The sequence below is a fragment of the Rhinatrema bivittatum genome, chromosome 6 (assembly GCF_901001135.1).
Source record: "Rhinatrema bivittatum chromosome 6, aRhiBiv1.1, whole genome shotgun sequence".
Taxonomy (NCBI): Eukaryota; Metazoa; Chordata; class Amphibia; order Gymnophiona; family Rhinatrematidae; genus Rhinatrema; species Rhinatrema bivittatum.
The window spans coordinates 246,624,782-246,650,802 of record NC_042620.1 but is presented as its reverse complement, the minus strand read 5'-3'; the positions used below and the strand labels follow the sequence as shown (position 1 = coordinate 246,650,802).

Here is a 26,021-nt window from a genome sequence, read left to right as displayed (position 1 = left end):
GGCCTCAGCCAGTTACCGCCCAGTCCGCTCCAATTAAGGAGCGGATTGGGAGGGAACTTTCCTACCCCCAACCTACCCTCCCCCTCCCTCTTCCCCGACCCTTTGAAGGCCCTACCTTTTTTTATTTTATTTCTGAACTTACGCCAGCTCCTGAGCTGATGTAAGTTGCGTGCGCCGGCAGGCTGCCAGCATGCGATACCCCGGCACAGCGGCAAAATGGCCGCTCTACCAATGGCCTCCTGCTCTTCCCCACCCCCTGGACCGCCCCTTGATAGAGGCCTGGCTCTTGTGCGCATAACCCCGTTTTCACCGTGCTCAGAGGATTTAAAATTTAGCTGTTGGGATTTAACAAATTGGAATAATTTGTCTGCAAATCTGATTATCTAGAAAAGGGAACAATGAGTGAAGTAATTTATAATTAAGCATTTAGTCCTAATCTGTTTCCTTTATTTTAACCAATTCGGAATCCAGAATAGGACACTACCTCCTATCCCGTAATTTTTTAATATTCTCAGGAGTCTCTCATTAGGGACTTTGTCAAATGCCTTCTGAAAATTCAAATATACCATATCCACAGGCTACCCATTATCTATTATCCTTCAAAAAAAAGACATAGCAGACTAGTAAGGTAAGACTTCGCTTGGAGAAATCCATGTTGGCTATGTCCCATTAAACCATGTATATCTATACGTTCAGTAATGTTGTTCTTTAAAATATAGTTTCTACAAGTTTTCCCGGCACTGATGCCAGATTCACCAGTTTATAGTTTCTCAGATCATCCCCAGAACCCTTTTCAAGAAGTGGTGTTACATTGGCCATTCTCCAATCTTCAGGTACAACCAATGTTTTTAATGATAGGTTACAAATTACTAATGAAAGGTCTGCAATTTTATTTTTTAGTTTTTCAGAACTCTGAGGTATATACCATCTGCTCTAGATGATTTCCTACTCTTTAGTTTGTAAATTTTCTCTATTACATCTTCCGGGTTCACCATGATTTATTTCAGTTTTTCTGAATCACCATTAAAATACTGTTTCTGAAACAGTTACCTCCCTAACATCTTCTGTAAATATTGAAGGAAATGAGTCCTTTAGTCTTTTCGCTATGGTCTTGTCTTCCCTTTTACCCCTCAATCACCTAACAGTCCAAACAACTCACATCCAAACCAGAATGCCTGAGAAGATTTGAAAAAAAGTTATCATCAGTTTTTGCCTCTATGGCAAGCTTCTATTCAAATTTTCTTTTTGCATGCTTTATCTATCATATCTAACTTGCCCATACTTATGCTTTTTCCTATTTTCTTCATTTAGATCCTTTTTCCATTTTTTAAAGTTCTTTTGTCTCTTTTACCTCATCTTTTAACTATACCAGCAGTTATTTGGCCTTCCTTCTGCTTTTAATGTGTGAAGTACATCTGGTCTGGGCTTCCAAGATGGTATTTTTAAAGTGTTCACACCTGAGGTCTAATCATCAATAGGCTCCATATATAGCCCTTGGTAACACCTCAAATGCATTATTAATAGTTTGGGAGCACAAGATTTACCTTCTAATTTCCAAATCTGCCCATGTGCCCATCAGTTGATGAGCCTGCAAGCAACCTAGAAGGCATCCTCAAAATTAAAATAATAATTTCTAATTTTTTTGGGGGGGCAGTGACACCTAGCAGTGTGACTCTGCAAGCATGCCTGCTCAGCTCTGGCAAATGCTGCTGAGTTACTGGGGGGAGAGAGAGTTCCTATGATAATTTGACTTCTTTGCAAAACAAATTACTCATCTTCCATACCCTCCCCTCTTGCCCCATGATGTTATTTCTCCTTTTCTGAGATACTATATACCCTCATTTCATCCTATATAACTGAAAAACAAAGCTGAGGCATGACAGATAGCTTAGAGCACTGCAGAAGCCCAGAAGCTACTAGATAGGAGAAGAAACAGGATGGCATTGACAGACACATAAGTTCCTACAATAAGCATTACCTCTCTTTGGGTTTTTTTGAGCCTCTTCCTCTCTCACCATTACAGCTCGTAATGTAGGAGCAGTGAGTTGATTTGGGCCTAGCATTGTGGGCTCTGGTTCCCCAGACTCACAGGAGACTTCTTGTTTCCATCTCTCCCTTTTTTCAAAGCGCCCTCCTTCTATGTTGCTCTTCAACACATCTTTCAGTGTTCGGCCAAACAGACCCCCGCCCCGAATAGGTCTGCTCAGTCGAACAGAACGCTTCACAGGCTGGTAGTTACTTCTGGATACTGAATCAGATTCCACAATACAGCGCTCCTTTCTGCTGGTGGCAGGACTTAGTTTCTCCTTTCTCTTTGTTCCTTTAGCAAGATTCTGTGATGGTTCATTAGAAGCTCCTCCAGCAGCTGTTTCTTCATTTCCCCAGTGGCTTGTCTTACTAGCCTGAAGGGACTCTCTGAAAGACAAGGGTCCAGAGGAGGAAAAGTTAGTGAAACTGCTGCTGGTACTGGCGAAGAATGGCTTGGAGTCTTGTTTTTCCTCTTCACCTTTTTCAGTTGGTAATGTAAAGACAAAAGTGCCTGACTGGCTGCCACACGGAGCTGGTTTTGAAAAACTAAAACTTGTACTTGTGCTTGAATTGCTGGTAAACTGGGAAAAACTTACTGGTGCTAGTCCTCCAGATCCACTGCTAACAGGTTTCGAGAAGTTGAAAGAGACTTGGTTTGTCTGGCTAAATGGTTTCTCTGCTTCTGAACAAGCACCAAAGATTGGCTTAAATATTGCTCTTTCAAGAGGTTCGAAGTTCACGTTGGAGCCCAGTTGAGTTTCTCCAGATCTCACCCCCAAGTTAGATGCAGCAGGAATGTTTCCAAGGATAGAAGATTTAAAGCTGTAACCTTGATTTCCAGTACTTAGAGAGTCAACTGGTGGAGAACTGGCCACATACAGAGTACCCTGACCCAATTCAGAGTGTTGTGTAAATACAGAAGACTGTCCAAAGTTGGTGGACTCTTCAAAATCCAAGTTTTGTCCAGATGGTGTCTGACTTAATCCTGAATGCTGAGCTAAGACAGGGAACTGCCCAGTTCCTCTGCTACTCTGTCCAAAGGGAAGGCTCTGGCCAGTTCCCCTGCTTCTCTGTCCAAAGGGAAGGGGCTGAGCTGAATTACAACTAGAAGATACTGGGAAGAATTCCGACTGCTGTCCACTGAAAGGATTGTTTGTTCCCATCTTCTGAAACAAATCACACAAAATAAAGTTTCAAGAACATGCAAAATGACAACTTTTTCCCAGCCTCCTCCCCACTATTGCCACCCGTGCCTCAAATCTACCCTTAAACTACTGCCAAATTAGGGGGGCAGGGAGAACATTTATATTATCAGTGCTATGGACAAATAAAAACAAAAACAAATCCTCACTCAAAACTTGGAATACAGACTACTGTCCATTTAGGCGGTTGGAGAAAAAATTATACATAAAAGCAAACTGATTGTAACCTCACACAAACAAGTGCAAAATGAATCCTAACGAATTAAAAGAGCAGGTTCAGTCTTATTGCCAAACACATAATTGTAAGTAATTGGATCTCTATGGATCCTCCAAGCTTATTGCACTGGAACAGGAAGCTTTTACAGATAGGCACTTTTGAGCATATGACAGCGCAAACCCTGAATGTCCAGAAACAGAAGGTTACCTTGGATATATGGTCTGCCTATCTGCAGAGTCAACCTAAGGAGGTAGTCCAACATCTCAGTACTTTGCAATCCCATATTCCATAGTCTTAAGCGATGGGTGGTTACTCGATGAAGGCATAAACTGGCATAACATTATATACCTCTATTTCATCTTCTGTACTTACATTTATTTTTAATTTATGGGAAGAGATGACATTTATAGGATGTTGTATGTAGTAATGGTAGACTATAAAGATAACTTCGGGGGGTGGGGGGGGGCTAAGGGGGGGAGGGAACTGGAAATAAAGGGAGAGGACTCAAGTGCGATATATGTCGATCTAGCGGATTTCATTATCCAATTCATCCACCTTTATTGTATCATTGTACTGTATTTCCCCCTATTTTGGCATTACTTCTTTCATTAGCTAATGTTCACTGGTGGTTTTACGGAGAATATCTGATGTCTACGGATGTGTTTAAATGACAACTGTTAAATATTACTGGTTGTGTACATTTGAGTTTTCTGCAAAATCAATAAAAATGTTATAAAAAAAAAAAAAGAGCAGGTTCATTATTTATACCATATATATAAAGCTTCTGATTAGTTATTTATAATTTAATCAACAAATGTTTATTTTCTAGTTAATTAGGAGTTATTTGGGGATACTAAATATCAGTGTTTTCACAGAACAGGTGGATAACTTTTCTAGTTGAATCAAATATATATATATGTTTGTGCAACTGAGGAGTCATTAGCATGGAAAAGGCACAAAAAGAAAGCAGAGATTTCAGGGTAGGCAAAAAAAGAGCAAGAGAGCACTAAGGGAAGGGATGATTTTCTGGTGTTTTCCTAACATACACCTATAGGAAAATTGGTTCTTGCCTGTTAAAGTTTTGCTCCTCAAGTCCCACAGATCAGTCCAGACACATGGGGTTTTCTCCTCAACCAGCAAATGGTGGCAGAGAAGAAAAGCTATTGTACCAATGATACTTAATATAGTGTGCCATCTGCAGTCAATCAGTATAAATTGAATCCAAGCCAAAATACAAAACTTACGCAACTTACAAGAATCCCCTCTATAACACGACCAAGAGGAGGGGTAAACACAAACTTGAAACATCCTCTCAAAGAGGCATCTGAATTCCAAACCAAGGCAAGAACCTGAGTAACACATGCACAGAGTAGAGCAATCTTTGGAAAACAGAGGGTGAATCTGTGGATTGATCTGTGGGACTCGAAGAACAAAAATTAGCAGGAAGAACCAATTTTCTTTTCTTTATCATCCCCCAGATCAGTCCAGACACATGGGATGTACTCAATCTTCTCTATACTGAACAGGCACCCAAAACACCAGCTTGCAACACAACCTCTCCTAATCCAGCAGAGTTTGAAGTCCTATCATCCAGCCAGTAATGTCTGTTAAAAGGTGTGCAATGAAGGCCAAGCAGCCACGCAACAGGTCTCCTGCAGAGAAACCAACTTGCACTCAGCCCAGTACACTGCCTGCACTCTAGTGGAATGAGTCCATGTTCCCCCCAGAAGCGGCATTCCTTTGCACATGTAAGTGGAAACAATTGCCTCTTTAATCCACCTGGAAATGGATGCCTTCGACACCTTTTCCCTTTTGTTTTGTCCGCTGAAAATAACAAACAGATGATCCGTTCTGTGAAAAATGTTGGTGACCTTCAAATACCGCAAGAGTAGTCTGCACACATCCAATACATGAAGCTCTCGGGCATGTGGAGAAGACTACAATGACCTACTTCTGAATGTAAGCAACTCAATCGACTGACTCAAATAAAAAGAGGAAACTACTTCTTCTGAAAACTGGAGAAAAAGATCCCTACAAGACAATGACTGCAGCTCAGAGATATGCCTCACTGAATACATAGCCACTTTAGAGTGAAAGCCTTCAATGTCGCTCTCTTCAACGGGCAACGTGCATAAGGCTCTGAGGACCAAATTAAGTTTCCATGAAGAGACCACTTGTCTCAGAAATCTGACACTGTCTGGATAAGATGACACTGTCTGGATAAGTTGCCGGGAGAGCGACTTTTACTGTATCAGCCCGTTTATCAGAATACCCTCACTGCCTTAACAGTTTCCGCTCAAAAGCCAGACCACAAGACAGAAGCGATCGCCTAATCTGCTCCCTGATGGAGCAACCTTGGAAGATGCTCTAATCTTAAAAACCCGTCCATCACCAGATTTACTAAGTCCACAAACTAGAGCCACCAAGGTCACTCTGGGGCCACTAAGATCACCTTTCCACAATTAATCTCTACCCATCTGAGAACTCTGCCTATCAGTGGCTATGATGGGTACAACAGAAATGTCAGGTAGCCATGGCTGACAGAGAGCATCAAGACTCTCTGATCCCATCTCCCTTCTTTGACTGAAGAACTGAGGAGTCTTGGAGTTTGCCCTGGTTGCCATCAAATCCAGCTGAGGAACCCCTCCCACCTCTTCTGAATCAGGACCATCATTCCATCCAACAACTCCCATTCCTCAGGAATGGGAGCTGTCGGGAATGTCCCTACTAAGAAAATCTGCCTGCACATTCTCCACACTGGCCACAAGAGACATGGATAGGGCCAAAAGTTGACGCTCCACCTAATGGAATTATTTCAAGATCTCCAAGGAAACTGCTTGACTCCTGGTACCACCTTGCTGGTTAATATAAGCCACTAATCAAAAATTAAAAGAAAGGGGAACAGCAAAGAAAAATACCAAGTCTGAATAGCCTTTACTAAAGGTGTCGGCAAGCCTGTCAGTGTATCTGATAAAAAAAACATCAGTCAAGAGGCTGTTGGTGAGACTATTTCGCTACTTTCTGGCAACAGAAAATTCGGAGGATTACCTGCTTTTTTCAGCCCTTTGCGTGTCAGCCCTGACGTCAGTCGCAGCACCGGAAGAACTCTACTAAAGGGCACTTGCTGCCACGCTTCAGCAGCGGCTGTTGGTGAGACTATTTCGCTACTTTCTGGCAACAGAAAATTCGGAGGATTACCTGCTTTTTTCAGCCCTTTGCGTGTCAGCCCTGACGTCAGTCGCAGCACCAGAAGAACTCTACTAAAGGGCACTTGCTGCCACGCTTCAGCAGAGGCTGTTGGTGAGACTATTTCGCTACTTTCTGGCAACAGAAAATTCGGAGGATTACCTGCTTTTTTCAGCCCTTTGCGTGTCAGCCCTGACGTCAGTCGCAGCACCGGAAGAACTCTACTAAAGGGCACTTGCTGCCACGCTTCAGCAGAGGCTGTTGGTGAGACTATTTTGCTACTTTCTGGCAACAGAAAATTCGGAGGATTACCTGCTTTTTTCAGCCCTTTGCGTGTCAGCCCTGACGTCAGTCGCAGCACCGGAAGTACTCTACTAAAAGGCACTTTTTCCGGCGCGTAGCCGCCGCCGGCGCATCACCAAAGCCGCGCCGAATTGGCCAGGTCACTAACTTTGTTTTATTTCAACGTCACCTATTAGAATCAGCGCCATAGATTCAAAGATCGAAATAATCTCGCAATGCCAGCAAAGAGGAAGGGAAAGATTAGGGTGTTTCCCTCAACGCCCGTATCCTCTGCCCTGACTCAACCTGAGATTATTAAATTTTTGACTCAGCTGGAAAATCAAGGAGGAGCTGATGATTCCGTTGGGGCACATAATGGAGAACTGTGTGGCTCCCGTGAAGAGGCGTCCCTCAGTCCGGACACGCGTTTACCCCCGATACAACGCAGCGAGGAGGATGGAGTGGCTCCGTCGCCACCCAATGAAAGGAGTGTTGAGATGGAACCAGAGGGCCCATCTGTCCCAAGGACTGTTGAAACTTTAACACAACAACCCCCCTTGGAGGGGCAGGTAACATTAGATAAGATACTGGAGGCAGTAAATAGTTTAAGACTGGTGGTATCTAGGTTAGAGAGGAAAATAGACAATGTGACATCTGACTTTCAAGGTCAATTATCAAATGCTCAAACTCAGAATACCCAAATGTTGCAAAAAATAAATGAAAACGAAAAGAACATAGTGTCATTACAAAAGTGAATGTTTCCCTAATCAAAGATCAAATTGCAAGTTCTAGGCGTCTAGAGATATTGGAAAACCGAGTGCGTCATCTAAATATACGGATTGTAAATTTTCCACAGGTCCTTGGTGAAATTCCCTATATCTCTCTAAAACGTTACTTTAGAGAGGTATTACTATATAAGGAAGATGATCTTCCCTCTATTAATTCTTGTTATTTCTTGACTAAAAAATCCCAAGTTCCTGTAAATTTTACAAACTTCCTCGAAGAATCAACTTTAGATGTTGTTCACCGTAATACACTTGTAGTATCCTTTATCACATCTCAAGATATAAACGGTGTAATGAGGAAATATTTTAAAAAGTTTCCAACGATGTTTTACGGGGAGGCAGTCAAATTATACCCAGACTTGGCTCCAATAACTAGAACAAGGAGAAGGGAATTTCTGGCAATGCGCCAACAAATTATATCCTTAGGGTTTTTGTTCTTTTTGAGATATCCTTGTAGATGCGAGATAAAGAAGGGGGTAAATTCTTATATTTTTTATCAAATAGAACACTTGAAACAATTTGTTGAGTCCCAAATACCTAGTGCAGAAACAGACTTGCCTATAGCTGAGTCCTCCCCTGTCAATGTGCCATCTAGTGGGGTACAGCAATAATCTGGTCAAATATAAATATAATTCCAGCTGTCTATGTGATACGCTTTTGTTATTTTAAATGATATTGTTAAAAATTTCTCCAATTATTCTTCCTAATCAGATTCTAAATAATATTCAGCCTCATTTTTCCTAAAGAATTGATTCACCAATTTTCAGTTTAAGATTTATTTCATTTTATTTTATTTTATAGGATAAGTAATAATTTATTACTTCTCCAATTTCATGGTGTTGAAAAACTGTAAACTAATACTTATATATTTTCATTTCATACTTATTTGAGTGGTATGACTCAAGATGTTCATTTATTCATTTATTATATAAATGTATTAAGCAATTGTATCTTAAAATATTTTCTTTATATGTAAATTTGAAAATATCAATAAATAAAGAATTAAAAAAAAAAAACCATCAGTCTTAAGACTGTTACTTTTATTTGCATTTAAAATTCTTGAGATGTCCGGGTGATCTGACAGGCTTGCTGTTGAAGAGGTTCTGAGAGCTGGGAACTCCGGTAGAGAATAGAATTGCTGGATGCGTTGTGTAATAATGACGTTTTGACTTATGCTCGAGATTAAGATGCCCTGATGAAGCCTGTTGGCGAAACACTGGCCAATGTCAGCATTCTATTTAGAAGAACTGAGATGGATATCGAATCGGTTCATTGATATGAACATCGACTCAGCTAAGTGATATTTCAACCAGAGATTCATTTGATTTAAAAAACTTTAAGTCAAATGACATTTTTTGCTGTTACCCATTGTGTAGAACATTGAAGTATTTTTTTCAAGATTCAGCAATCTATACTGCTTGAGGTTCCATTGAAGGTTTTTTTTATATAAAGTAAAAAAGCACATATATAAAAAATATTTATATAAAAGAGCTATCAGAAGTGATTGTGAATAAAATGTGGTTGGAGGTTTTTTGACCAATAATTAAAGTAGAGTAAGCTTTCAAAGTGGATTGTGCTTGCTATTATTCTGAGGTCTTTTCCTCCATTTTTGAAATATATATTTTTTTAAATCTAGTCATAGATGTCTACAATAGGTAGTAAATTTGAAAATAAAATTTTGGGTGAGAGCACTTTGGTGTTTTTGTGATTTTTTTTATTACTCTCATTTGCTTGTTGTGTATTGAATTGTAGACATGCCAATCTGACTGCTCGGGTTTCCAGGCGGTTGATGTTCCAGAGGGCCTCTTGTTCTGTCCACATTCCTGGGCCAACAGGTGGTCACCCTGTTGGTCACCCACAGACTCTCTTCCAAGGATTTGACCTGGATCAACCAGTCGTCCAAGTATAAGTGCACCAGGATCCATTCTTTTCTCAATGCTGCCGCAATGACCACCATAATCTTGGAAAATGTTCTAGGGGCAACGGCTAGGACAAAGGGCTGTGCCCAGAAATGATAATGGTGACCCAGTACCACAAAAGTTGGTGTTCCTGACGGATTGGAATATGTAGATAACCTCCCTGGACCGATCCGAGGCCTAAGAACTCTCCCAATTGTACGGTCATTATCATGGAGCATAAGGTTTCCATGCAGAAATGATTCACTCATAGATGGTTGTTGACACTCTTGAGGTCCAGGATGGGGCAAAAGGGAACTTCCTACTTGGGTACGATGAAATAGACAGAATAATGCCTCAAAGTTTCCTGGGGTGCAGGTACTGGGAGAATAGCCCTCATCCTGAGGAGCCTTAAAAGAGTAATCTCCACTGCCTGCTTCTTGTGCTGGGAGTGGCAAGGAGACATAATGAATATGTCCTGAGGAGTGCTGTGAAATTCCAGCGCATATCCTTCTTGTATGACCTCCAGTACCCATTTGTCCGGTAATCTCGACCCACCGCTGGGTCAACCTCCCTATATCCTCGTTCTGAGGGTGGGTTGATTCATTGGGAGGTTTGGGACGAACCTGAACCCAAGCCTGCCCCCTCTCTTGGGCTGTCAACCATGAAAGGACTGCGACCTTCCAAAGGGCCGAGACCTCTGAAATGTCGAGTTTCTGAGGGACTAAAACATCGGGAGCCCCTGGATTGGCCCCTCATAGGCGAGGGGAGCCATAACTGCTTCCTCTTATCTTCCGGTAGCCGGGGGACTGGAAACTCATTCCATTTACTGGCCAGCTTTTCCAATTAGCTTCCGAAAAGGAGTGATCCTTTAAAGGGTATCTTTGTAAGATTGGCCTTGGAGGATGCGTCTGCTAACCAATTCCGCAGCCATAGCTGTCTTCTGGCTGCCACCACTGAGGCCACTCCTCTGGCCAAAATTACGGACTAGATCCAAGCCTTTGTTTGCTAAAAAGGTGGCAGCAGGTTCCATAACTGCTCTGGAATTCACCTCCTGAAAGAGTAGGCACGAATGAGCTACCAGGGCACAACAAGAAGCAATATGCAAGGTCATTACTACTGCGTCAAAGACTCGATAGACGGATGGACTCCATCCATCATGTGCATCCTTTAAGGCTGCCCCTCCCTCCACAGGGATAGTTGCTCGCTTAGAGATGGCACAGACCAGCACATCCACTTTAGAGAAATGCTAATGCTCTCTCACTTCCGGATCCAGTGGGTATAGAGCTTCTAACGCTCGCTCCCCCTTTACAACTTGCTTCTGGGGCATCCCATTCAAGGTCAATCCACTCTTGGATGGCTTCCAGTACCAGAAATTAAAAAGATGCTTTCCGTAGGGAAATCAAAATGGGATTCATCTTTGGTTCCATCATAGAATCGATCCCAAGGACTCCCAGCATCTTCAAGGTCTGGGAAACCAAGGCCAGCAATTCGTCTCTATGAAAAAAAGACACAAACATGGTTCGATATGGTTAAGAACATAAGAAATTGCCATGCTGGGTTAGACCAAGGGTTCATCAAGCCCAGCATCCTGTTTCCAACAGAGGCCAAAACCAGGCCACAAGAACCTGGCAATTACCCAAATACTAAGAAGATCCCATGCTACTGATGCAATTAATAGCAGTGGCTATTCCCTAAGTAAAATTGATTAATAGCCATTAATGGACTTCTCCTCCAAGAACTTATCCAAACCTTTTTTGAACCCAGCTACACTAACTGCACTAACCACATCCTCTGGCAACAAATTCCAGAGCTTTATTGTGCTTTGAGTGAAAAAGATTTTCTCCGATTAGTCTTAAATGTGCTACTTGCTAACTTCATGGAATGCCCCCTAGTCCTTCTATTATTCGAAAGTGAAAATAACCGAGTCACATCTACTCGTTCAAGACCTCTCATGATCTTAAAGACCTCTATCATATCCCCCCTCAGCCGTCTCCTCTCCAAGCTGAACAGCCCTAATCTCTTCAGCCTATCCTCATAGGGAAGCTGTTCCATCCACTTTATCATTTTGGTTGCCCTTCTCTGTACCTTCTCCATTGCAACTATATCTTTTTTGAGATGTGGCGACCAACCTAGGAGGAATTTCCCCTTCTTCCAAGGTGTCCAGATTGTCCTCTTCATCTGAGCCATCTGGGTCCCTACCAGGGATGCACCTGGTAAGGGCGAGGCAATCCTTGAGGTCTGCCGATAGGACTGGGAGAGGGAGGGCTTACCGGCTGAGGGTCCATCCGGACAGGGGCAATCGAGGTAGTAGACTGCACCTGTACGAAGGCTTGAAGGCCCTGGAAAAATTCCACCCAAGAGAAAGGAACCGGGTCCATGCCTAGCCCAGGATGTACTGGGGTAGGTGCCGCTGTATTTCCCTCTCCCATGGATGACCCAGTCAAGGAAGTACTCAGATCCGGGGTACTTCCAGTTAAGGCTCTGGCTAACCCATCTTCTGAATGGGAGGAGCCGGTCTTAAGGTCAAGGGATACCAACTTTCCTTGGGCCTCCTCACAGTGCTGACATAAGTTGGAATCCAGGTCAGACTGCAAAGCCCTGATAAGACAAGCAGCGCAGAGAGAAAGGTGCATGTTTCTTGGTTCCCGGCACCACTGGCGGCAGTAACTGTGTGTTTTATCAGCTCATGCTTAAAATTTTTTATGCCCACAGATTTTGAGCGCCTAGGCAGGGTGCGGCGAGGCGCATGCACAGCCTATGTGCCCAGCTTTTCCTGTGTTCTGCACTTATTAAGTTGTGCGCATATGTATACGTGTGACATTATGCGCGCAGAGCCAATGCATTGCGCGTACCGACGTTCTACGGAGGGCAATATGGCACGCACAAAGATGCACACAAGATGGCACCGCCATGGCCTACCAAATGGTGTGCCAACCAAGCCTAAAGTGGAGCCTAGTCCACCAGGGGCTGCTCAACCCACTCCAAAGACCACTTCCTCTTACTCCAATGGGATTGGGAATGACGTCGGTTCGGCGCACCGAGCAAGGAGACCAAAGGATGTCTTACCGAAACCCCTCCAAACTTCTCTGAATCAGGAGGTAATTTTTTTTTTTTTTTTTTTAACAACTTACCTGGGCTTAGCACTTACGGCTGAGTACAGAGACAGTCTCTGGCTGCAGGGGAGAGGGCTTTGACCGTCACCACCGCGGTCGGTTTACTGCACCCGCTGCCTTTCAGCTGCTTCAGCAGCAAAGTCCAAGCCGGGAACCGCCTATCGGACCAATGCACACCTCTGAGGGATTTCGGAAATCGCCTCAGGAATTCTCAATGGGGGGGGGGCGGAACCTTTAGGTATCACCGCAGGAGAGCAGGGCTCAAGTTTCCTTCAATTTATAAAGTAGAATTTCTCCTTCCAAAAAGTACAGCAGTCTCCTAGGGAGAGGTACATCCACCATCTGCTGGAGATGGAGAATACTGAGGGGCTGACGTCAGCTTTGAAATCTGACTCCGTCCCCATCTGCTGCTAGGGGAGCATAACCCATTGGTCCTGAGTGCATCTGGCTACACGCTAAGAAAACCATATCAAAACATTCACACTAGTTCACTCAAACTCACTACATTCACCATTCCATACGTATTACAATAAAAATAGTAGGTTTACAAAGATGTACAATATCAGTTGCTCCTGAACAGTATGTGGTTAAATTGCAGCATTTCCTCCGTGAAATATTAAATCTTCAGTATCTATTAATCCACTGTGATCTCTTCTTTCTCAAAGCAGCTTCTTTCTACAAATCCCGACAAAGCATTTTTCGTTTCGCCCTACAAGCCGAGGGCTTCCTCAGGGGGAATTTGTAAAAGGTATAATCATGCCTATAATTAATAAAATGTACGTGGATCAATAAGGCTGTCATTAAATCTAAAAAATGCCAAAATTTGATGTACCTACTAATTAGATTGAATCCAAAATTCTGATAATATATTTCAAGATGTACCACTAACCCTCTCTTGGACACGTCTCAGCGGAAATACTTGCATTCACTTCAATAAAGCAATGGTTGCAAAATCCAGAGATGTGACCACAAAATTATAATCTAAATCACACACAGATAATTAAATGTAAACAAATTGTATAAATACAAAACTGTTACAATCATATAACCTTACAGCATACCTATGGACAGTATGCCATACAAACAAACTGCTTACTATCAGAACCGGCAGTGAAAAGTCCAATATCAACAGTTCAATGTAGAATGATGTGAGCAAGTACAAGAGCCCAATTACCCAATCTAATAAATAAAAAAAACCAGAACCCAATTAATGTACTTAATCAGGCTAATGATTTTACATGAAAGCAGACCATTCAATCTGATTATTCAAGCCCTTCAGGGTAACTGAATTCTAAGAGAAAATAAAGCACTGTTCCAAGCATACCAATGCCTGAAATAAATCTCCTCCGTTCTTAAAATGAACTCTACAAATTACAAAAAAATCTGAGATCTTCCACAGAGTGTGACATCTGTACCCAATGATCAACCAACTTTCTCTGATCGAATGCAGCTTTTATGTTCGGTAATTCTCTCTTTAACTCTGCGTTTAGTCTGACCAATATAAATTAAGATTGCATGGACAAATAATGGCATAAATAACACCTTCAGATTCACAAGAAAAATGCTCAGGTAGGACATAAGGATATTTTTAGCTAGAATGAACAAATGTTTGTAAAGTAAGAACATGTTCATAGGTATGCTGTAAGGTTATATGACTAACAGTTCTGAATTTATACAATTTGTGTTTAAATTTAATTATCGGTATGTGTTTGATTTAAATTATAATTATATGGTCACATCACTGGATTTTACAACCATTGCTTTATTAAGGTATATGCAAGTATTTCTGCTGAGATGCATCCGGGAGAGGATTAGTGGTGCATATTGAAATATATTATCTAAATTTTGGAAACAACCTAATTACCGGTAGTAGGTACATTGAATTTTGTCATATGAAAGGTTGTGGCATTTTTTTAGATTTTTTGACAGCCTTATTGACACATACATTTTATTAATTACTGTAAAGGCATGATTATACCTTTAAAAATCCCCCCCGAGGAAGCTTTCAGCTTGTAGGTCAAAACACATAATTCTTTGCTGGGATTTGTATAAAGAAGCAGCTTTGAAAAAGAAGAGGAGATCATATTAGTGGATTAAAAGATACTGAAGATTTAATATTCCACGAAGGAAATACTGCAGTTTATTAACTATATACTGTTCAGAAGCAACCAATATTGTACATCTTTGTAAACCTTCTATTTTTATTGTAATAAGTATGATAGGGTATGGAATGGTGAACGTGAATGTGGTGAATTTGAGTGAGCTAGTGCGAATGTTTTGATATGATTTTTATGGGTTAAGTGATGCATCTAGAAATGTTAAGAATTTAAGAGTTTTCTATTGACATTTTGTGAATGATATATATTTTTGTAATTTTGTACATTAGACAAATTCACTTTTAGGTAAATTGATAATGGATTAAAAATAATTTGATATGTTTGATTACACATGTTCTCTATTGTACTTTCTATTTGATTGTGAGAGAAGATATTTTGAATCCTTAATTGTTTTTCTCACCTATTTGATATCCTTAATTCTCCCTGAGCCTCTAAGCAGCACTGACATAAATTAGAGGGCCCTCCAGGCTTGAGATGCCCTACTATGCCAGGCAGCACAAAGAGAAAGTCGCTTAGATTTCTTAGCCACAGGTGAAATTAATCAGTCAGTAAGCTTAACAGACGACTGAAGATGTGTATCCCGTTTAAACCCCACTGAAACAAAATTTATGGACACAAATTTTACACACACAAAATGTAAGCGTCCCAAGTCTGTGCGCCAAAAGTCTAAGCGCACTGTCACCGTTCCAAACCTTGGCGCACAACCGATATGAGTAAGAATGCGCACACAGGCCGCGCACACAATTCGAATGCATAGGACGCACTTGCACTCACAGAGAATCCTGTAGAGGCCAACCGACCATGCAGAAAAAAAAGTGCAAAACGCCGCCAGAGCCTACCATGTGGCACACAAAAAACCGCCTAACAGCAAGGCCTAACCCAACCGGGCCACTCAACCCGTCAAGCTGCCCAGTTCCCCTAACCCTCACGGGAGCGGGAAGACAAGTCTGGACAGCGTGCTTTGCACGGAGAACGGAGGAACTCCTAAACTAACCCCTCCACGCTGTCTCTTGTCCCGTCCCTCCCAAAAAATGTACCTGAGCTCAGCTCTCTGGCTGTGGGGGAAAGAGGGCATATACCTTCACCACCATGCTCTGCTTCCTGCACCCACTGTCTTTCAGCTGATTAATCAGCTAAGTCCATGCCGACCTATAACCAGCTACCGAACCAAGGCACTCAGCTGAGGGATCACGGAAATCACCTCAGGAATTCTCAACTGAAGGAAGGGCCATTAGGTATCACCACAGGGGAGCGGGGCAATCCAAACCTCCAATTAATTCTTCTCTAAATTTGAAGCAATCTCCAGTAGGGAAATGCACGTCCACCATCTGCTGGAGTCGGAGAATATTGGCAGGCTGATGTCACTGCAGGAGTAAAGATACTGTGACATCAGTTTGCACCATCTCCATCTGCTGGTAGAGGTGCATAAACACTGGTTCTGGATTCATCTGTCTGGATGCTAAGAAATAGGGAGATTGTGATAGAACAATGGAGGTCACAGAGGTAGGTTGCAGTGGGATGAGGAAGAGTGCAAGACATGGAGAATTGGTAAGGAGCAAGAGATAAAGAAATGTGGATGGCAGAATTTGAAAAAGGATTGGTTGAAGACAAAGTCAGCTTGGGGATGGTGGAGGATGAGAAATCGGGAAGCAGTTGGAAGGTATGGGCAAGGGAACCAGATATCTGGAGATAAGCAAGGGGAAGATGGAGGGGTCAGAGTAGAAGAAGAGTATGAGGTGAAAAGATGAAGCAGTGAGAACTGATGTAAAGAAGGAAGGGTGAAATCTAGCTATAAGTGAATAAAGAGGCAGAGGAACAAGATGAAAGGAAAACATTGTCAAAGACAGATGTAGGGGAGGAAGTGAAGCAACAGGAGAAAAAGAAAGAAAACAGAAAGGAAACCCTCAGAAAGTAAAACAGATGAGGAAAGCACTGAAAGCAAGAAAAATAAACCAGGACCAATGTGATTAGAAAAAATAAAATACCTAGACAACAAAAGCAGACATTTTTAATTTAGTGATTGGAATATGTCAACTTTGGAACTATGCATCTATGGTGCCCTTATATTTTGTACAGTACAGGAGGAAGTGCATTTCTGTTTCTTTCTCCAGTTTTCCACTGCATTCAGAGTCTGGCTTCAAGTTCAGTTTTTCTCTACGTATTTCTAATTTGTGGTTCCTTATGCTATATTAGGTGAAGGTCTATCTATGTTCTGCATGTGACTGATGTGAGAGATTTTACTAGTGTTTAGTTTCCGTGTGGGATCTCTAGCAGTCTGACTTATTCTGTTTTCCCATTAGGATGTGCATTTGAGTCCAGTGTAATATTTGCAGTGCTGCCTTTTTTTTATAGGTAGAATTTGTGTATTTCTGCTGTATATATTTTACAAATTAAAAAAATTAAAAATCATAGTTGGGTGATGTATTTGAAGTCCATATTAATATAAATTGGTATATATTAATTTGTTATGCAATGTTTGTGAAATAAGTCATAGATGGGACAGTGGTTGGGTGTGGATAACAGAGTGCATGAGGAGGAGGAGGAGAATGCCTGGAGAAAAGGGAAAGAAAATGCCGGGAGGGAGGGCAGGTAGAGAAAATATTGGAAAACAGGACGATAGGCGAGAGAATTAATGGAGAAAGGAAGGGGAGAATGCTCGGAAAGAGAGGAGAAAATATTTTGGAGGGAGGGGGGAAGGGGAAAAATGGGGCACCATAAAGAATTAACGCTCAAGGCGCTATTTACCCTAGTGTGCCGGGCTTGCAATGACATTTATATCTATGGCCAAAGCCTCTGTATTCGTGAACAATAGAAAGAGACGCCACTTAGTAAACAACGACCCGCCAAAACAAAAGGACCTGGTTCGGGAAGACCTCTCGCTACTCTCTAACACTCCCAGCGAAGCAGAAAAAAATGAGTTTGCACCGCTAATTAGTTCAGTTTCTGGGCTCGATTCTGTGATTTTTTTCCCTCGACTTTGATAAAGACCCCCCAAACGCTAGCACTCCCGCTGTCAGAATCTCCTAACCAGTTCAACAAAACAAACGCTCTCAGGCACCTCCACCTTATACTTACCGAACCTACGCTCTGAGTGTCACAAGCTGAGAAGCCCAGGGACTACTTCCGGTTACAGGCTACGGAGAAACACGCAGCTTCCGGTTATGAGAAACAACCGTTGCTAGGACTTTGTGAGCCGGGCGGCTTTTGATGTGGCGCCGCAGTGAGGTTGGGGACTCGGAGGTTGTAAAGGTGAGACTTACACTCATACACGCGTGTTATTTTGAATATGAGCGTGAGAAAGAAAGACGGATTCAGACAACGTTATTGGCACGATAATCTGTGTATGTGTTGTCAAAGTAATATCTATGGTGCTTTAGAAATAAGAGAGAGAAAATATACTAATACCATTACAATAAAATTACAAAGGACCATACCAACGACAGATTCAGAGTTATGATAATCAGTATTGTCTGGTCAGATTACGTTTTTGGTTTAGTGGTAGGATTCATATCATAAATGTTTGTTTAAAAAGGTGTTAGCCCGTGTAATCCATCTAGCCACATGTTGTTGCTATAGCAGCTGATTCTCGTTTGCCCCAGTATTATACTGAATTTTCGTGCTTTTTTTTGGGTGGTGGGGGGGGGGGGGGCTATCTTATTATTTTATGTCTGTTTTGGGACACACAAAGTTTGTGTAAATGGTCTGACATTTTCTCTCTTGTGCGAAGCACGGAAAACAGCATGACTAGTGCCTGGTAGCGCTGCTGTTGGGGAAAGTAGCAGCAAGAAGGGAATTAGGGAGTGGTGTATGTACCTGGCCAGGCAGAAGGGGCAAGAGAGCCAGAGCCACATGCTGACTCGCCTGCTAGAGATAGGGGAATAGCCAAAACGTAATATTTTTGTGAGGCGTTAGGGGTGACCCAAGGATGAGTGGACACTGGCCTCTAACCTGTTCATCCCCATCCCATACCTCATCCTATGTGGGTCTTCCCTGCAGTATCTATAAAACTCTTTTTATTTCTGCCAACATTCTGTATCTCTTCATGCACTCCCTCTCTGTCTCTGCTGTTTCTCACTCTCCCTCTGCCTTTAAAGCAGCTACTTTATACAAGGGTTAATCTGTTCATCTGCTGAAGAGCAATTATATAAATAAGCTTCCCCGCAACACAGGCATTACTGAACTTTAAGGGTTTGAGAGTAAGGGGGATAAAATATCATCTGCCAAAGTAAATAGAAGGACTTTAATGGCCCCAGACGTTTACTTATCTAGCCCAAGGGCAGTGGTGTTTCCAATTCAAATTAGCCTTCTAAAAGGCCCAGGGGATCATGAACTAGCAGTGATTCTAATGCATCTAGACCCTCTAACTCTTGCACCTTTAAAGGGCTAACTCAAAACATGACCATGTTGCAAGGTGGCATGAGCCAATAATGAGGGGCTAAAGGCCTCTGAGTAAGGTCATCCATGGCAGTGGAGAGGGTGAATAAGGGTGACTACCCTGGGCCTCCACCACCTTTGTAACCCTATCCCCAACACTACAATTTCGGCATTCCAGGGCTCTGCTGTGGTAGATCAGCCCTGGGTCCTGCACTTTTTTTAAGCTCCGTGCAATGAGGAAAGGAAATTCAGATCAGAGCTGCCACTTCTGTCTCCCATCCAGGACTGAGAGATCAAGCTGCAGATGTTTGAGGAGACAAAAGCATACAGTGTGTACTCTTGGGGAAATTCTGCGCACAAAAACTTAAAAGTCTGCAAACTTTATATTGGTCAAAATAACACAATTTACATGACAGTCTTTTTAAGTAATTACATTTTAAATTAATACAGAAAAAAAGTTATTACTTAGAGATACAGAATTTCCCTAGAAATTCACTGTTAGTGTCCCTTCCACTCGCTCTCCCTACTCCGCTAGCCACTTTTCCCTCTCAGGCCCCAACTCTTCCACCTGCCAGTCTCTCTCCCCTCCACCTCTAGGCTCAACCCCTTTCACTCTATCGCCAATCCCATTCTCAGTACTGCCCCTCACACAGGCTCCCTCTCTCTCACCCACATGCTCCCTCTTTCTAGTACACATACAGGCGCCCTCACTCTCACACACACACATCCCCTCATACAGGGTCCATCTCTCTTGCATACACACCCACACCAGCTCCCTTTACTCTCTCACATAATCATCCTCACACAGGCTACCTGTGTCTCTTCTCACGCACCCCTTCACACAGGCTAGCACGCTCACATACACACAATTCCTTTTTCATACACACCAGCTCCCAATCTCTCACACACATACACACTCCTTCACAATCTCACATAGGCTCCCTCTCTCTGGCACCCACATTCAAGCATCCCCCCCTCCCATGCTCTCTCTCACCCCTCCTGCTCGCTTCCCTTCTCTCTCACACCCCCCTCCCCTTTTCACACACACACACTCGCTCTCACTGGGACCTTCATCTTTGCTGCGAGTGGAGCACACTACATTTGTGGCACACAGGGGGCCTTCATTTTCGCGGCGAACAGCACACGTCCCGTGGCACCGGGGGCCTTCATTTTTGCCGCAAACGGCATGCCGGGGCCTTCATCTTCACGTGCTCCGTTCGCAGCATGCTAGTGTCTCCTCTGCCATTTTCTGTGCAGAATTGCCAAATTCTGTGAAGAATATGGCAATTCTGTGCAGGGAGGCAATTCTGCGCTCTGCGGCAGTGCAGAATTCCCCCAGGACTAAGTGTGCTAGAAGCTTGGGACCATGCATGCACAGTGGCATCTTGGATTCTGTGGAGTCTGACCCAGATTTGTGTTTTATTTTCCTTTGTATGATATAAAGAATTTTTAACAAACAATGAGTGAATAAAGCGGCTAATAAAAATAAAAAAATAGAGCAAGCAATTAGTGGCAATCAAAATTGAAAAGTTAATTAAATATAGAAAAATCCTATACATGCCACAAAAAATGAATATATGGAACAATTTTTTAAAGTTCATGAAATGACCAAAAAAATTCTAAGCTAAAACTTAAATTATAAGTGAAAAATTGTAAGTACAAAAGTTAATTATTGATACAATTAATTATTTTAAATATATTTATGGCATGGTTATATCAGATAAATAGCAACTATTGTGTCCAGTTCTGGAAACTGTATCTCCAAAAGGATTGAAAGAAGGATTAGAAGTGGTTCAGAAAAAGGCAAAATGGTCAGGGGTCTACACCAATAGACTTGTACCCTAGAGCAGAAGAGAGACAGTGGGTATACAGTAAAGTGGAAAGGAAGTTGTAGAACTAGAGGTCATGACAATAAAACTCCAAGGGGGTAGACTCCGGAACAATGTCAGGAAATATTTTTTCACAGAAAGGGTGGTGGATGCTTGGAATGCCATCCAGTAGGAAGGAGTGAAGACAGAAAGTATAAGGGCATGGAATAAACACAGAGGACCTCTTGTAATAAGAGAAAAAAAAATGAAGAACTGAGGTAACGTGTACATTTTATGAATGTGGATAACATGCACAGAATGGCAGTTACAAACCCAAACATCTTGCCACACATGTCTTTATCTGTTATCATTTACAATGTTACTTTCAGGCCGATGCAATATCGGTGCACATGAGCGCCCACTCTCCTGCGCGCTGATCCACCTTTCCCAGGAGTGTGATTTAATATTAAAACAAGCTGCTGCGGTAAAAAGAAGACGCTAGGGGAAATTGTGCGTTCATAGCATCTCCTCATCATTGGGCACCCAGGAAAGGTGGCTGTCAGTAGCAGGCTAGGAAACAGACACTCAATATAGCATCCATTTTCTCCCACTACCAACCTGGGCCATATATATTGTGGGTGTATATTGGACGCTCAGAATTATTATTACCGTATTTTCCGGCGTATAAGACGACCCCCAACTTTTCCAGTTAAAATATAGAGTTTGGGATATACTCGCCGTATAAGACTACCCTTCAGTGTCACTACATAACCATACTGTATGTGGTACCCAGTATACAACAACCAGCCAATCACGGCAAGCGATGTACCTTACCGGCGATTGGCTGGTTGTTGTATACAAATCCTGCTTGGATTGGTCAGCTCTCCCTGCCTGCCCAGCCCTCCCTGTCTCCAAGACTATCAGAGCGGTAACGCATCCCTCTGGCCCGCCCTTGTATCCTATTACAGGTCCCTCCTTCTCTGCCTCTCAGATCTCACTCCTGAGGACTGCAGTGAGGCGGCGCAGACGTGCATGTGCGAGATCTGAGAGGCAGAGAAGGAGGTACCGGTAATAGAGATGTGAATCGGAACCGGAATCGATTCTGATTCCGATTCACATCGTGTTTTTTTTTTCATCCGGCTCGATCGGGGTTTTTTTTTATCGGCTGCGCCCGAGCCGATAAACAAAAAACCCACCCCGACCCTTTAAAACTAATCCCTCAGCTTCCCCCACCCTCCTGACCCCCCCCCCAAGACCTGCCAAATTAATTAAATACAACCCCCACCCTCCTGACCCCTCCAAGACCTGCCAAATTAATTAAATACAACCCCTCACCCTCCTGACCCCTCCAAGACCTGCCAAAAGTCCCTGGTGGTCCAGCGGGGGTCCAGGAGTGGTCCGGGAGCGATCTCCTGGACTTGGGCCATCGACTGCCAGCAATCAAAATGGTGCCGACGGCCCTTTGCCCTTACTATGTCACTGGGGTCGACCAATGGCAGTGGTAGCCCCTGTGACATAGTAAGGGCAAAGGGCCGTCGGCGCCATTTTGATTACTGGCAGCCAACGGCCCTTTGCCCTTACTATGTCACAGGTGCTAGCGCTGCCATTGGTCGACCCCAGTGACACAGTAAGGGCAAAAGGCCGTCGGCGCCATTTTGATTGCTGGCAGCTGACGGCCCAAGTCCAGGAGATCGCTCCCGGACCCCCACTGGACCACCAGGGACTTTTGGCAGGTCTTGGGGGGTCAGGAGGGTGAGGGGTTGCAGTAAATTAATTTGGCAGGTCAGGAGGGTGGGGGGTTTTGTTAGACATTTATTTTTTTTTATATTCGCTCCATAAGACGCAGACATTCCCCCCCCCCCCCCCCCCACACTTTTGGGGGAAAAAAGTGCGTCTTATGGAATGAAAAATACGGTAATTATTCGCCCTATAAGACGACCCCCGGCGTATAAGACGACCCCCGACTTTTGAGAAGATTTTCAGGGGTTAAAAACTCGTCTTATATGCCAGAAAATACGGTTTTTGTTTTTTTTTTACATGATTCTGCTTTCTCTGGTTCTTTCTACTTAGAATCACAACGATACTAGCAGGAGGAATCACAGAAATCAGGAATTTGTATGTTTTTCAATGTGCCCTTGAGTGGGGCAGACCTTACGGCAGCCCCAGGCTGGCATAAAATTTGCTGCATTGCATTTGGCATTTGCTGCATTCAATTGGCTGTGCAGGAAATTTTTGGCATTTGCTGCATTTTTGGCATTTGCTGCATTCAATTGGCTGTGCAGGAAATTTTTGGAATCGCAGGGATTAGCTAATAGCCACATCTGCATGTACTTTACATGTGATCACTACTAGCTTTGCACTCGATTGGACTCATGTTTGGAACGTGCGCGGCTAATCCCTGTATTGCTTCAGGGGTTATGGACGCGCATCCAATTGCGTATTAAGCTATGCGCTGGCCCCTTCGCATGTTACTATGCTTATGTGGAATTTTTATAATGCAGCACGACAATTCGTAACTGGGATAAATTTACTTTTGAAAGTTAGGATTGAGTTTCTTAGGAGTGGGGGTAGGCAGAGTTAAGAACCTATAATTTCTATCAAGATATCAAAAATACTATCAAGATATCAAAAATACTATCAAGACAGAATCCAAATTAGAATTGGGTCTAGTCAAATCTAAACAACTACAAATTCTGTTAGTCTACGCTCCCCCGGGAGTTCTAGAAACGGACCCATCACCCCTCGTAGAATCCATCGTGAAACATATTAATGCAGACATACCAACAATAATTATGGGGGACTTCAACCTTCACACAAATGCAATACCTCGCTCTACCAACTGTGAAGTTCTCCTCACCACCCTCGGCGCGATGGGATTCACTCAGACAATCAACAGCCCCACACATAAAGCTGGTCACACCCTGGATCAAATATTCATCAATTCTAATTTCACTTGCACAATAGAACCTTCCTGTACACCAATCCCTTGGTCAGATCATTTCCTAATAGAATCTTCCTTTTCCACACACAAACAGACACACACCTCTCCACACAATTCTACCATTCAATTCAGGAAAACATGTCCTTCTGACATACTCGGCGATCAGCTATCCAAAGAACTCGCCAACCTTGACCTAGCTAATCCGGACTCAGCACTATCCTCTTGGCAAAAGATTACAGAAACAGTCGCAAACAAATGGTGTCCAATAATCTCCAAATCACTCAACCCAATAAAAAAGGGAAACCAACCTTGGTTCTGCTCGGAACTGAAACAAATGAAACAAGACTTACGCCAGAAAGAAAATAGATGGCGAAAAACCCCAAATAAAACAACTCTCTCATCTTACAAGGGACTCTTAAATCACTACAGGACCGCCATTCTACAGAAAAAGAAGGAATACTACGCAAACAAAATACACCATTTTCAATATGATGCCCAGGCCCTTTTCGCTTACGTATCACAAATCACTACATCAACCTCACCACCTATTCCAGATGAACAAGCTCTCTCAAAAGCTATAGAACTCGCTTCTTACTTCCAACAGAAGATCTTAAATACCCTCGCCCTCCTTCCCACAAATACAACTCCCATCAAGTCAGGTGAGAATTCCAATTCTCTAAATAGACCCAAATTTGACTGTTTCGAATCAATCTCCTCCAAAGAGATTGAATCCATTCTAAAAAAACTGAAACCTGCTAGCCATCCAGCTGACAATATCCCATCGAGACTCCTGCTTCTAATCCCTAACTTGATCTCAGGACCCCTGACCAGCATAATAAACAGCCTCCTATCCCAAGGAAGCTACCCAGACATCCTAAAAACCGCTTCACTCAAGCCTCTCCTCAAGAAACACAATTTAGACCCTAATGTACCAGCAAATTTCAGACCCACCTCTAACCTCCCTTTCGTCGCTAAACTTACAGAGAAACTGGTAAACACACAGCTTTCTGACTACCTGGAAGTCCACAAGATCTTACACCCTTCGCAATATGGTTTCCGTAAATCACGCAACACGGAAACCCTCCTCATCTCACTAACAGACCATATTATTATGGGGTTAGATAAAGGTCATTCCTTTTTACTAGTCTTGTTAGACATTTCGGCGGCTTTCGACACCGTCAATCACACCATCCTATTGGATCGCCTAGCAGATATCGGCATCTCGGGATCTGCGTACAACTGGTTCAAGTCCTTCCTCAGTAATAGGACTTACAAAGTCAAAATCAATAATAAAGAGTCTCCCCTAACAAAATCGAATCTTGGCGTACCACAAGGATCTTCTTTATCCCCTACCCTCTTCAACATATACCTCCTCCCCCTCTGCCAAATGTTAACAGATCTCAATCTAATTCATTATCTGTACGCAGACGACGTACAGATTCTAATCCCCATAACAGAATCAATATCAAAAGCGCTCACCCATTGGAATAACTGCCTACTTTCCATCACCAGTCTACTCAACAGCTTAAACCTGGTCCTCAACGCTTCTAAGACAGAGCTTCTCCTCATCTCCTCAAATGATAACAATATCCACCAACCAACACCATTCAACGCTCACATCACATGTAAGCAGGTTAGAGATCTTGGGGTGATTCTAGACAACCGACTAAACCTCAGGAAAATGGTCAATACAACAACGAAAGATTGCTTTTACAGATTACAGGTCCTAAAACGACTTAAACCTCTCTTATTCTTCCACGACTTCAGGACAGTCCTCCAAGCGTTACTGTTCGCCAAAATAGACTACTGCAGTGCCCTTCTACTAGGACTTCCCAAATCTTCTACTAAAACGCTGCAGATGATTCAAAATGCGGCAGCAAGATTGTTAACCAGTACCAGCCGCCACGATCACATATCACCAATTCTCAGGAACCTACATTGGTTACCAGTAAATTACAGAATTCTATACAAATCAATCACCTTAATCCATAAAACTCTATCCATCATCAACTTCAACTTGACCTGGAAATACCTCTCAAACTCTACTCTTCTATCAGACCAACTAGAGAC

The 26,021-nt window shown here is 42.9% G+C and overlaps 2 protein-coding genes across 5 annotated transcripts in view; one reads left to right on the top strand and one right to left on the bottom strand.

The window, feature by feature from the left end:
- MCM3AP (minichromosome maintenance complex component 3 associated protein) overlaps positions 1-18,020 on the bottom strand; it is a 248,152-nt gene extending 230,132 nt beyond the window's left edge. For 2 of the 3 annotated variants that reach the window (XM_029606724.1, XM_029606728.1), the window contains exons 1-2: positions 17,904-18,020; positions 1,979-3,194 (exon numbers count right to left, since the gene is read on the bottom strand). In XM_029606724.1, coding sequence (XP_029462584.1) covers positions 1,979-3,191 — 1,213 coding nt within the window. In that variant the 5' untranslated portion in view covers positions 3,192-3,194; positions 17,904-18,020. The remainder of the gene's footprint in view (positions 1-1,978; positions 3,195-17,903) is intronic. The other variant, XM_029606727.1, reaches the window with a different exon arrangement.
- Positions 17,960-26,021, top strand: part of YBEY (ybeY metalloendoribonuclease) — a 64,668-nt gene continuing 56,606 nt past the window's right edge. For both annotated transcript variants that reach the window (XM_029606729.1, XM_029606731.1), the window contains exon 1: positions 17,960-18,077. The gene's annotated coding sequence lies outside the window, so the exon portion shown is untranslated. The remainder of the gene's footprint in view (positions 18,078-26,021) is intronic.